The following is an 11,695-nucleotide window of genomic DNA, read 5'->3' on the forward strand; positions in this document are numbered from 1 at the left end:
ATGGACGGGTTAACCCAGAATTAACTGGGTTAACCCGTGAAACCTGTGATATGTGTCATGAAAGTCTAATAACTAAATAGAAAGTAATTTAACATTAACAAACTAAAGTAAACAAAAAAAAATAATTAAAAAGAAAACAGCAAAAAAAAATCTGGGTTAACTCGTAAAACTAAGTTAATCTATTAAACCCGTGATCGTGTTATGAAAGTTTGATAACTAAATAAAAAAAATTAACATTAACAAACTAAATTAAAAATATTATTAAAAGAAGAAAAACAAAGAAAGAAGAAAAACAAACTGAAAGGCATAGAAAACAAAAAAAATAAAAAAATATAGCTTTTTTAAGAAAAAGACAGCTCAAAAAACATAAAAAAAAAAAAACACAAAAAAAAAAGACAGCTCAACCTTTTACTGTGAATTGCCACAATGAAAGGTTGAACAGTTTTAATATATTTCTAATAGAAGAAAAATGGGTCTTATAGAAGAATATGTGTTATAGTGGTAAATATTATTTTTTTTAAAATAGTTTTGTAAAAATTTATTAAAATAATGTTTTTTTATTTTTTAAAATTTATTTTTATATTAGCATGTTAAATGATCTAAAAATATAAAAAAATTACAAAAATAAAAAATTTCAAAAACACTATTGAGTCAAACACCACTTTAAATGATCCCGTGACCAATGATATGATGTATCAACCATAGCTCACCTATCATGCTAGGAGATGAAAAGTGTGTTTAATATTGTGATATTTGTTATTTTTTAAAGTATTTTTAGTTTGAAAATTTATCTAAATAATATTTTTTTTATTTTTTTTATATTAGTACATCAAAACGGTCTAATAATATTAAAAAAACTTAATTTTAAAAAATTCATAAATTTTAAAACCACATAGCTAATCACATTATGAAATAAGCTCTAAAAATATATATATATAAAAAACTTCACATTAGCTCAAAGGCTCAATATAAACTGAAAATGTTAATAATTTGGTTCCATAAGACAAAAGGAAAAAAAAAACAAATCACGTCTAAATTAATAATTAAAGTCGACAACAATTGATATTTTCTTATTTCTTAGTTCAAACGTGACAAACACTAAATTTAAATTGTCAGCTTTATTGACCAAAATGATCACTTTATTATTATTTTTTTTTTTTGAAAATGCCATCATTTTCGATCGATGACCACTAACCAGCCTTTTACAAGGCAGAAATATGATTCTTCACATGCAGCCATTCTTACTTGGGTCCCTCTAATTGAAACGATGTGGCATATAAAGACAATAAAGCATTTCGATTTTTTTGTAAATTAAAAAAAAATATAACTCCATAAAAAAAAGTTAAAAAATCAGGGCCAAGTTAGATTACCACTCACTTGCACCTATACTATACTAGTCAAACCATATTAAATTTGTTCTTTATCTCTATCAAATCTGGTAATAATTAAATTCAATTAACTCTTGAGGATTCTTGATATTGTAATGGAATATTTTTTTTATAATAATTTTTTGTTAAAAAATAAATTAAAATATTTTTTTATTTTTTATATTAGTCCATCAAAATCATTATAAAAAATTAAAAAAATTAATTAAATATTTTTTCAAATTAAAAGGACTTTTAAAATACACTTATAAGCAAAATAAAAAACAATATTAAACACTCCCTTAGATAATACTTGATATGTGATGACTTTGGTAAAATTGTTATCCTTATAGATGATACTGCTTATTTAGAAAAAAAATATATTAATAATTATTAAATCTTAAATTAAATCAGCTATTATTATCTCTTATACTATTGAAAACATTACAAATTTTGTTTGCTGTAGCATTATTATTGTTAACTTTAAAACCCGTAAAATTAGTTAAAATATACGTAAATTAGCCCAGATATCCATATTAATAATAATAAAAAAATACCTTTTCATGTGCTAAGTTCGGTAAAATTGTTATTCAGAAACAAAACTATTAATAATTGTTAAATCTTATATTAAATTAATAAGTTATTATTAAGGGTCATTGGAATCGTTTGCCATGGCCCCAATAGAGTATATAGAAGACCTGGACAATAGCTTAAAATCTCTATTTAATAAAAATATACTTAAAAATTAACAAGATATATTTATAAATTATATTTTATAAAATAAAAATTACTCTCACATAATAAAAAATTATAAATACAAAATAAACATTGTTTAATACCTCAATGGTCAGAAGCATAGGATGGAAAGATAACCTCAACAAATCACAAATGTTTGAACAGCTAGATTATAGCAAGGACGATGCCAATACTTACCAAGCTACAGACACCTTTATTGGATTTCTTCATAATTTAGGTTTGTCTTGCAAATTATATTAGCTGATATGCTGGGAAAACAGTGACTATACTGTTCCAAAATATGATTCCAAAATCTTGCATAACCTGTCCAATTAATTTTGGTTGGCAAACTCAACTCCCTTCTCTATAGAAGCTTTAAGCTCCGGCTTGAGGCTTTCAAGACCCTGTTGTTCATAGTCTGAAAGAGGACCCAATCCAAAGACTTCCTCCACGCCATTCTTTCCTAGCCTTACCTGCAGCATTGCGGAAGCAATCAGCTTAGAGATTTATCCATATCAAGCCCAGCTTGTGATGTGAAGCTGGTGCCTAGCTTCTGACCATTGACTCACCTTAGAGGCAAAGAAAGGCAAATCAGTGATGCTTGATTGCACAAAGGAGCATTCAACAATATCTGGAACTCCATTGAGCCCCTTTAAGCAAGCATCAGCAAAGACAGCTCCAGCGTAGCTACAACAGGAATCAAAGTTGTTTATCAGAATAGCCATTTAGTAAATGGTAGCAAATTTTTTTCTGTTTTTTTATCTGACAAGATTGATAGAGAGGTATCAGGACATTACGCCATGGAAAGTGTCGCTGATCCCTTTCCAGCCTTCGCTTCCACAACCTCAGTTCCTCCATCCTGTGTTCGCTTTGTGAGAGCCTTTATGTCATCATCTGATAAATTACTGGATTTGGGAGCGGCCTGTTGGCATAATTCAACACCCCAAAGATTCAAGCTAGTAACATTAGTAGTATCTCAGAGATTGTATTTTTATAAATCACTTGAAATGGAAGCAGAAGAAGGATGCGGGATAGACCTGAGAGAAAAGAGGGAGGATGGTTATGCCAGCATGCCCACCAACTACTGGCACATTAACCTCTGCAACAGGAAGACGCAATAGAAAACTCAGGCATACATTTCCTTAAAAGGTGTACAGAAGCATGAAAGCAACCTAAAGCAAGAAAATAGATATACCAGCCACGGGAACTTTAACCTTCCCAGCATAGAAAGTTTTAGCTCTGACTACATCAAGCGTTGTCACACCAAACAGCTTCCTCTCGTCAAATGTCCCTGCCTTCTTGAAAACTTCAGCAGCTATCGGGACAGTAGAATTCACTGGATTGCTTATCATATTAACCAGAGCCTAATCCCATCAATGAAATCAAAATTATCAACAATCAACATATCCAGCAAGACACAGGAAATAAGAGAACGAATTCTCATTTCTTGAACATTTATATCCCAGAATAAGAGCTCACATTAGGGCAGTATTTTGCGATGGCTGTGCATAAAGATTTGACAATTCCTGCATTGATTTTGAAGAGATCATCACGAGTCATTCCGGGTTTTCTTGGAACACCTGCTGGAATAATCACGATATCTGATCCGTCTAATGCTTCCCCTAGTTGTTCTTCCCCAGCATACCCCGCAACCTGACAAGACAACAACAAACCACCCCGCAAGCCAAAAGCAAAAATGAAAGGAAGGCAAAAGAAAATAAACCATTGAGGAATGTAACTGAGTTGATTCACTTCACAGATGTTCTCTATGTTGCTCGGACTCGGGATACATATCCGACATAGGTGCGTGTCCGACATGCAAACTTATGTTGGACTCAGCTATTCTTTTAAGAACCTCTTTCATTTTTTCATGTATTTTGATTGTTTTCCATACCTATGTCCAAGTGTCTAGTGTAGGACACGGCTACTATAAAGGCAAAATGAATGGTCGAAGCAACATGGGATTTTTTATTTTCCAAAGAAACAAAAGAATTGACAAATAAAAATGGGAGGAAACCTTGAATCTAATACTTTGCATTTGTTTTCCCTGGTTGTGCAACATGAAGACTTGAAACAGACCCATTAGTTGAATTTGGCCAATAAACTCGATGATATATAAGCATATAGCTAAAAAGAGTTATGGACCTGAGCACGAGAATTGATGTGGCTAACATCAGCAGCAACTCCAGGAGTGTTGGCTATGTCATAGAGGGAGAGAGATGAGATTAGTGGGTTTAACTTCATAAGCAAAGCCAACGGCTGCCCTATGCCACCTGCTGCACCAAGTATTGCCACTTTGCGTTCTAGGCTAGACTCTGTTGATGAGTATGATCGGCCAACAAGGTGCCTGCATGTGCATGGCCTTAATGCTGCCCGAGAAGTTCTTAACACTGCAGCCTTCATTTTGCAAAAAGAGAAGGAATGGAACAGGAAGAGAGTGGTAGAAGAGAAGACTAGTTCACAGTGAGGAATCTCTAAAAGCAAAAGTTTTTAAATTTGTGGTTTTGGTTGGAGAGGTCGCTGCCACTCTGTATGCTTTGGAGCATGACCTTGAGCACGTCAGCTAATGCAAACATTTTCCCTCATGCCCGCGAATAAAGTTCGTGTCAGCTTTTGATATTGTCTCCACGGGTGCAACCAATTTTCCAAATTTTGTTTAAATAAAAACAAGTTACAAATCTTTGGAGTCTGCTTCCGGATGGGTAATAAGAAAATGGCCAAGAAACTAAGAAAGAATAGCGGAATAGGGCGGCGAACTCAATTCAAATACCAAGCATCATGGTCCAAGGTCTTAACAAGCTGCACACGAATTGTCTGAAAGTCCATTAAATCCAAAGTGAAAAATACAATCACTACAGGTTGGAGCACCATCGTGGGATGAATTGGCACTGCAATAACCTCCTCCCCATAAACGGCAACACTGTTTCATCGCCAAATATTATAATCTTCTTTGTAAAATGCAGTTGTATCCACCTCATTCATTGTATTTCCTCCCAATGGCTCTAGAAAAATCAAAACCTTTCTATATAGAACCAAACTAATAATGTTCTTAGCATTACGAGGCACAAAGAAAGCAGAAAAGGGGTGGAGGAGAGAGATCCAATGCCGAATTTTTATGTCAGCGTACCTATAAAGTGTAACTTGGAGCTCTCAAAACATCAGGGAGCTGAGTGCATCAGCATATAATCCTTGTGTATCTATCTCCAGTGTTGAGGGGGTTGTATCGGTACTTATGGTCTTGAGAAAGATGAGTTAGTATTTAATTGATGGAACAGAATCTGGAGTGGTTGTATGAGCTCTGTTAATAGACCAGAACATAAAAACTGAATTGCAGAAGCTCATCATAAAACTGAGATCAACTCTATATTGCACTTTGCCATACATATATAAACAACCTCATCGACAAGACAACTAAATTAATTCACATCACATATCCAACTCATTTCTAAAATTGACAGAGTGCTATAGAGTTTAAACTTCATTACGGATGGGTTAGAATTGGAAGCTGAAAGCAGTGACAGGACGAGTAACAATTTCATACAAAGAAAGGAATCCCATCTTTCCTCTTATTTCTAGTTATAATGTAGAAAGTGATGTCTAGGCTCGTATTCCTGTGGCTTCAATTCCTCCTATTTACCAATCGCAGAAATGCTATAGCATTAGCTCAATTACTGGGGGTTTGGAGGTCTGCTGTTTGCGGCTGAAACTCGAGATCCCCACTCCAGCAGCTCTTTGCTAGTGTCATCCTTGTGCACGAAAATCTCAATGAAACACAGTGAATCCTTTTGTTCTCCTGTTACTGTCGCTATTGCTGCTGTCAATTCATCCTCCGTGCGCACCTGTATTTCACAGCATAATCCATCAGCTTATCTTGAAGAAATCAATCTCAGTCATTACTTGCAAACTAGCTTCATAAATGTCTTTTAGTTTGTTGAACGCATGTATTGCCACCCTGTTCTATGAGGTTTGCAATTCAAAGAAGTTTATGGTATAGGATCACTTGTTCTTTCTTGTGGTTAGAGAGCTATAACTCAAGGAGGCGATAGAAATTACTCAATGCTGCAGTTGAGAAACGATGGGACTATGGGAACAGCCGAAGGGAAAATTTTGCTAAAAGCACTTTAAAAATAAGTGAAGGGGAACAGTCTGGATTTGGAGCAGAAGTATAAACAATTTGAGGGGAAAAACGAATATCTCAAATCTATTTATGCTAACCTTTGCTGTCCAGCATTTGCCTTCGCCATTGTGGATGGCATTAACAAGGCCAGTGTAGTCCCAGTTCTTGATCACATTGTAAGGACCATCATGAATCTCTACTTCAATCGTATAACCTCCATTGTTGATGAGGAATATGATAGTCCTTTGCCCACATCGGATCATAGTTGAAATATCCTGAGCTGTTACCTGAGCAAGGAGAAAACTGTTAACCATATGGTACAACTTACAAATTTTGCACGCATCAAAATGAACCAGTAAATTAGCATAGAGAAGTTATAATCATGACTAGACCACGATCAGGATTTGAAACATTTTCTTTAGGTATTGCCATGGGTTATAGCAATAAATAACAAACTGCAACCTATTTCAATTTCACTTACGCTATCTTTATAACCACAGTGACAATTTTTTATATACCCATGATTGAATACTGGTTTACAAGTGACAGAAGTTTTGGCACTCAAACAGAGTAGATTTTCTTTTTCCTTTTCTTCCCTTTTGTATGTATTTCCTTAACGCCACATGATGGTGAAGAGTTTCCAATCATTGCAGATGAGATACTGAAGTGTATTTCAAATGGTATCACTCACCTGGAAACTCCCATCACCTATACAGGCAATCACACGCTTATCTCTAGCTGCCTGAGCATAACCAAGAGTTGCACCAACTGACCAGCCAATTGATCCATACTGCATCTGAAATTCATATCTGCATAAAATTGTTAATGAACAGTTACCAACCTGTTTAAACTTAAATCATAGAGGAGCTTAAATTGTTCTTATTAAAGACTCCAACTTACCCACAGTTCTCAGGGAGGCAGAGTTTCTGACAGTTAAACCATGAGTCTCCGGTTTCAGCAATTACAGCAGAATCTCCCCCTAACATGTTCTGTTGAATGTTCAATTTTGTTACAACAATTGGAAGTAAACAATAATTAAGTAGGAATAAACAAGAATGCCGATCCTAAGTATTTACTGTTCAGAATCTTCAATCAAAACTCATTTAAGAGACCTAGCAATCCATGTTATCATGGTGGCTAACCCCATGCGATTACATGGATGGTGAAATGACAGTGGATGCGCAAACGACCTTTACAAGCATTTTTTTCCCCTTCTTAAATGAAAAGGGACATAAAGGAAAGAAGCCAGGACAAACATGCAAGATATACATTTAGACTTTTAATATTCACAAGAAGCATATCTGTTAATAAACAAAGGAATTGTTTAGGCCTCTGACATAATCCAGTTAGAAATATTGCATCACATCATTCTTTTTTAGCCTTACCTGAATGTGCTTGAAGAGTACATTGACCCTAAGAGGCTCATCTTTCTCACGCATCAAAGGCATGCCAGGAGGGACAAAGATGCGTCTGTAATTTTCCAAAGCTGTGCTGTTTTTCTTCAGTTTTTTGGCCAAAGCACTTAAGAAGTCAGCCATAAAAACCCATCCAAGCGAAAGGCCATCGCCAATAGTCACTCGATTAGGCTGCACTATGATTGATTTCTCCTTCTTGATCAGCAAAGAATATCCAACAGAGCTATAATCATTGAAGATGGGACCAACAAAAACATAGGCATCAGCAGACTCTACTATCTCCGCACAGAAGCTGGTGCTCACAGCACCCCAATATGTCCCTATGAAGTGAGGGTGGTGCTCTGGCACTAGCCCTTTCCCAGAAGGCATGACAGCTATGGGATATCCACTGGCATCTGCTAATTCTATAAAGGCCTTCTGCGCCTTTGCTACTCTAAGCTTGGGTCCGCCAATAATGACAGGCTTCACAGCTTTATTCAGAAATTCGGCAGTTGCTTCAACAGCTGCTTCTAATCCTAAATAGTTGCTAACCCTGCATGAAAAGCAAAGTATAGCTGCTTCAATATCTCTATAACAAGTATCTCATACAAGTAATGATTTTTAAACAAGTCAAAACACAATCTCTTGAGCTATAATTTGTCCTTGTCTATCAATAAAACTGGCCACCAAGCCTAATTACTACAACATACAAAATCTAATAATGTGTCAGTTCTTTCTTTCTTTTTTCCCTTTTCCTATTTTTCCACTTTGAGAGAAACGAACTTCAACGATCATATTTAACGCTATAATTAACTACTAACCAAAAACTTCTCCTCTAAAACACAGACATTGTATCTGCTTAACTCTGCTTCAATTTTACCCCTAAACAAAATCCATTTGTTAACTTCGTTTCACTTTCGTATGTCAGCATATTATAGCAGCGCAGGGTCTTGCTCATGTTCTTGTACAACCTTATTCCTTTCCTTTTTCTTCTAAGAGGAAAAAAGAAACTCTGTTTACTTTTTTCTGCAAGCATTTTATGGACAATTTCTTCTATCTGCTCACGATCGTCAGAGCTATCTATATATTAGTTCATTCCAATCACCATTATTCACATTGCTTCTAATCTACCATTATCTTACTTACAAATTGACAAAGTATCAAAAAGTCATAAATATTAAACGTATGATTGAGCTCCCCTTTCAATTAAACTAATCAAATTGCATCAAGTTCATGATTCATGAAAAACAAACAAACTATATACTCCCTATTCTAAACAGGGAGACTAGAAAATGAGAGAAAAGACTTACTTGGGTGCCAGAAAGAATGGCACAGGTTCCCTAGAGAAAGTTGGATGAGGGATTCCAGACAAATTACAGCTTATACTAATATAAGCTGGTTTACTTTCCTTCAGAGCAGTAGAGATTGCCGTGTCAATCTGCTCATGTGCATCGTCCAAGTTGGTCACCACTGCCTGTCACACATTACCACCACCATTACCCCATTATGAGATATAACACACAACATATACTGAAGTTCCTTGTGCACCAAAATCATTACGTAAAACATAAAAAGGATCCATGATTTTCCTCAAATACATTTTTCTAAAACAAATCAATGAGTATTATTATGGACGAACAGAATTGCTTCACGTGATAATAACTTTGCATGTATAGCATTGATTTATTATTAACTTACTTGAACGCAAGTGACCGTCTGAAAGCACCTGAGCTCCTGTGTAAAATCAGGCAACCCAGTAGTGTGATGCAGAATCCTGTTCGTTCCATAATCATTGGAATTGGGCCCACCAACAATACAGATAATAGGCAAATTCTCACTATAAGCACCAGCAATCGCATTAAGCACACTAAGCCCACCTACAGTAAAAGTCACCACACATGCCCCGACACCTTTGGCACGTGCATAACCATCAGCAGCATAGCCAGCGTTCAGCTCGTTACAGCAGCCGATCAAGTTCAGCTCTGGTTCATCTATCAAATGGTCTAAAAGTGTCAAGTTGAAGTCTCCGGGAACAGAGAACACATCACTCACGCCGATCTCTACTAGCCGCCGAGCTAAATGATGCCCCAAAGTTCCACTGAAGGTATGGCCAGGAACAGGAGCTGGAGCTAGAGCTGAGCTGGGGTGTGCCATTGAGCCAAGTTGGTTTGCAGATTAATTCCACGATAAAACAAAAGTAATGCAAAAATATGAAGTGAGGGTTTGAAGCTTTAAGAGGGTAGCGAAAGAGTTGATAGTGTTTGGTTGGCTTTGGAGGGTTGTGTGTGTGATTATATAGGTTTTGACAGGTGGGGTTTAGTGTAAAATGAAGTGCTGGTTCTTCTGGTATTGGTTTTGAAAGCTATGGGCAAATGGCAAGGCCATGATGGGAAGGAGGAAGCCTGAGAGAAAGGTAAGACATCCACTAGCAACAAGATCTGGGGAACATGAAAAACTAGGGCCTATTATTACATGGTGGGTTTTGGTTTCTTAATTCTTGTTTTTGCTGCTAGTTTTACTACAGAAAGGATAATAATTGAAAAATAAAAGAAAGAAAAATCAGAGATGGTGATTGTTGACTGCTGTCTCGTTTTTAACTCGTACGTTTTGGATTTCCACTTGGATTGGATTGGACGTCACCAGCTTTAAAGACGTGTGGATTGGCGTAGATTTACGGTGGTGGAAATTATTTTTTAAAATATTTTTTATTTTAAAATATATTAAAATTATTTTTTTATTTTTTAAAATTCACTTTTAATATTAATATATTAAAATAATTTAAAAACATCAAAAATTAAATAATTTAATATTAAAAAATTAATTTTTTTTCAAAATTTTAAAAACATTCAAGCACGTAAAAGATGGAGACTGCTCTCTAATTCTTTTCTTTTCTTTCTTCTTTTTTTAAAAAGGAAAAACAAATTAGTGCTCTTTACTACAATCCCACGTATTGTAAACTTTTAGGCTCGAATTTTATGGATGTTTTCCAGTGTGGTTAAAATATTATTTGTTTAAAATTTAAAATATTTTTAGGTTTAAAATTAATTATTTTTTATATTTTTAAATTATTTTAATTTACTGATATAAAAATAAATTTTAAAAAAATATTATCTTAATATATTTTTAAATAAAAAATATTTTAAAATATAATATTTATTACATTTTAAAAAAAATTCATGTATTAATCAGTTATACCCATAATTGATTTGCAATTACCAGTGCTATCGGAGGGCATGCTTTTATTGTTTTTCTAGACTTGGACTTAAAAAAAATTTATTAGATATTAAAAAATAATATAAATTCTTATTTAATATTTAAAATTTTTAAATTAAAATGATTTTTAAACGAGAAGTAACCGCTAGCTTAATTCTTCTTTTTTTTTTCAAGGACCAGAGATTTTAATTTATTTTGTTCTGCCACAGCCCCATAAAATGAAATTGAATATACACATTCATATAAAAACATAAAAATATTTTTTCATCGCATAAACAAAAATGACCTTAATCGTCAAACGATCACCATTTTCTTTTAAACAAGCTGGTTTTTCTTGTTCATCTGGATGCGTAATTATTTTGAAGCAGCAAAAGTTGAAAACTGAGTGCAGGAGTCAGAATTGTCTCCGTACAATAATATCTAGCAATCACTCAATAGCCTGTCGGTGGCTTATTTGTTGTGACTTGACATTTAGATAATACTTGTTAATTCAAGCAACGATATTTATATAGTTGGCTTGTTCTGTATATATCAAAGCAGCATATTTTCTATTAGTATTTTTAGATATTACATAAGTTCTATTAATATATATTTTTATTTTTTTTATTCTTAAAAAAAATTATTATATAACTAAAAAAATATTTCACACTCATAGACTAAAACAAATCATCTTTTTTAGTAATCATAATCAACAAATAAAAAAACCAGAATGCAAAAAAAACGAAAAACAAAATACCAGATTCTAGAAACTAAACAAATATTACAAAAACTAAAAACATATCTATCAAATTTGCAGAAACAGAACACAAATATCAAATTGCAAAAATTAAAGAGAAAACGAAATATCAAATTACTGAAACTGAATGGAAGAT

At 34.1% G+C, this 11,695-nt stretch overlaps 2 protein-coding genes across 2 annotated transcripts; both read right to left on the reverse strand.

Annotated features, from left to right (window-relative positions):
* Positions 1 to 2,162: 2,162 nt before the first annotated feature.
* Positions 2,163 to 4,674, reverse strand: LOC133700224 (malate dehydrogenase, mitochondrial-like). Its single transcript, XM_062123770.1, has 7 exons — positions 4,245 to 4,674; positions 3,579 to 3,752; positions 3,295 to 3,463; positions 3,137 to 3,198; positions 2,897 to 3,021; positions 2,669 to 2,786; positions 2,163 to 2,572 (listed from the first exon to the last, which is right to left on the reverse strand). Exons 1-7 carry the CDS (start codon positions 4,500 to 4,502, stop codon positions 2,432 to 2,434), a joined length of 1,047 nt encoding a protein of 348 aa, XP_061979754.1. The 5' UTR covers positions 4,503 to 4,674; the 3' UTR covers positions 2,163 to 2,431.
* A 763-nt stretch (positions 4,675 to 5,437) lies between these two features.
* On the reverse strand, positions 5,438 to 10,131 carry LOC133698591 (pyruvate decarboxylase 1-like). The gene is made up of 7 exons (XM_062121568.1): positions 9,309 to 10,131; positions 8,921 to 9,084; positions 7,602 to 8,163; positions 7,117 to 7,205; positions 6,908 to 7,025; positions 6,315 to 6,503; positions 5,438 to 5,938 (listed from the first exon to the last, which is right to left on the reverse strand). Exons 1-7 carry the CDS (start codon positions 9,762 to 9,764, stop codon positions 5,768 to 5,770), a joined length of 1,749 nt encoding a protein of 582 aa, XP_061977552.1. The 5' UTR covers positions 9,765 to 10,131; the 3' UTR covers positions 5,438 to 5,767.
* Between the last annotated feature and the right edge of the window lie 1,564 nt (positions 10,132 to 11,695).

Source organism: Populus nigra, chromosome 7, assembly GCF_951802175.1.
Source record: "Populus nigra chromosome 7, ddPopNigr1.1, whole genome shotgun sequence".
Lineage (NCBI taxonomy): Eukaryota > Viridiplantae > Streptophyta > Magnoliopsida > Malpighiales > Salicaceae > Populus > Populus nigra.

Bases quoted from the DNA above. Each gene is read 5' to 3' on its own strand.
- LOC133700224 (XM_062123770.1), bottom strand. From the start codon at position 4,502: ATGAAGGCTGCAGTGTTAAGAACTTCTCGGGCAGCATTAAGGCCATGC. The intron at 3,464-3,578 runs GTGAGCTCTTAT...TGATGGGATTAG, and splicing joins TCGCAAAATACTGCCCTAAT to GCTCTGGTTAATATGATAAG. The intron at 2,787-2,896 runs GTAATGTCCTGA...TTCCTGTTGTAG, and splicing joins TCAGCGACACTTTCCATGGC to CTACGCTGGAGCTGTCTTTG.
- LOC133698591 (XM_062121568.1), bottom strand. From the start codon at position 9,764: ATGGCACACCCCAGCTCAGCTCTAGCTCCAGCTCCTGTTCCTGGCCAT. The intron at 7,026-7,116 runs GTAAGTTGGAGT...AATTTTATGCAG, and splicing joins TGCCTCCCTGAGAACTGTGG to ATATGAATTTCAGATGCAGT. The intron at 5,939-6,314 runs GTTAGCATAAAT...TGTGAAATACAG, and splicing joins GCAAATGCTGGACAGCAAAG to GTGCGCACGGAGGATGAATT.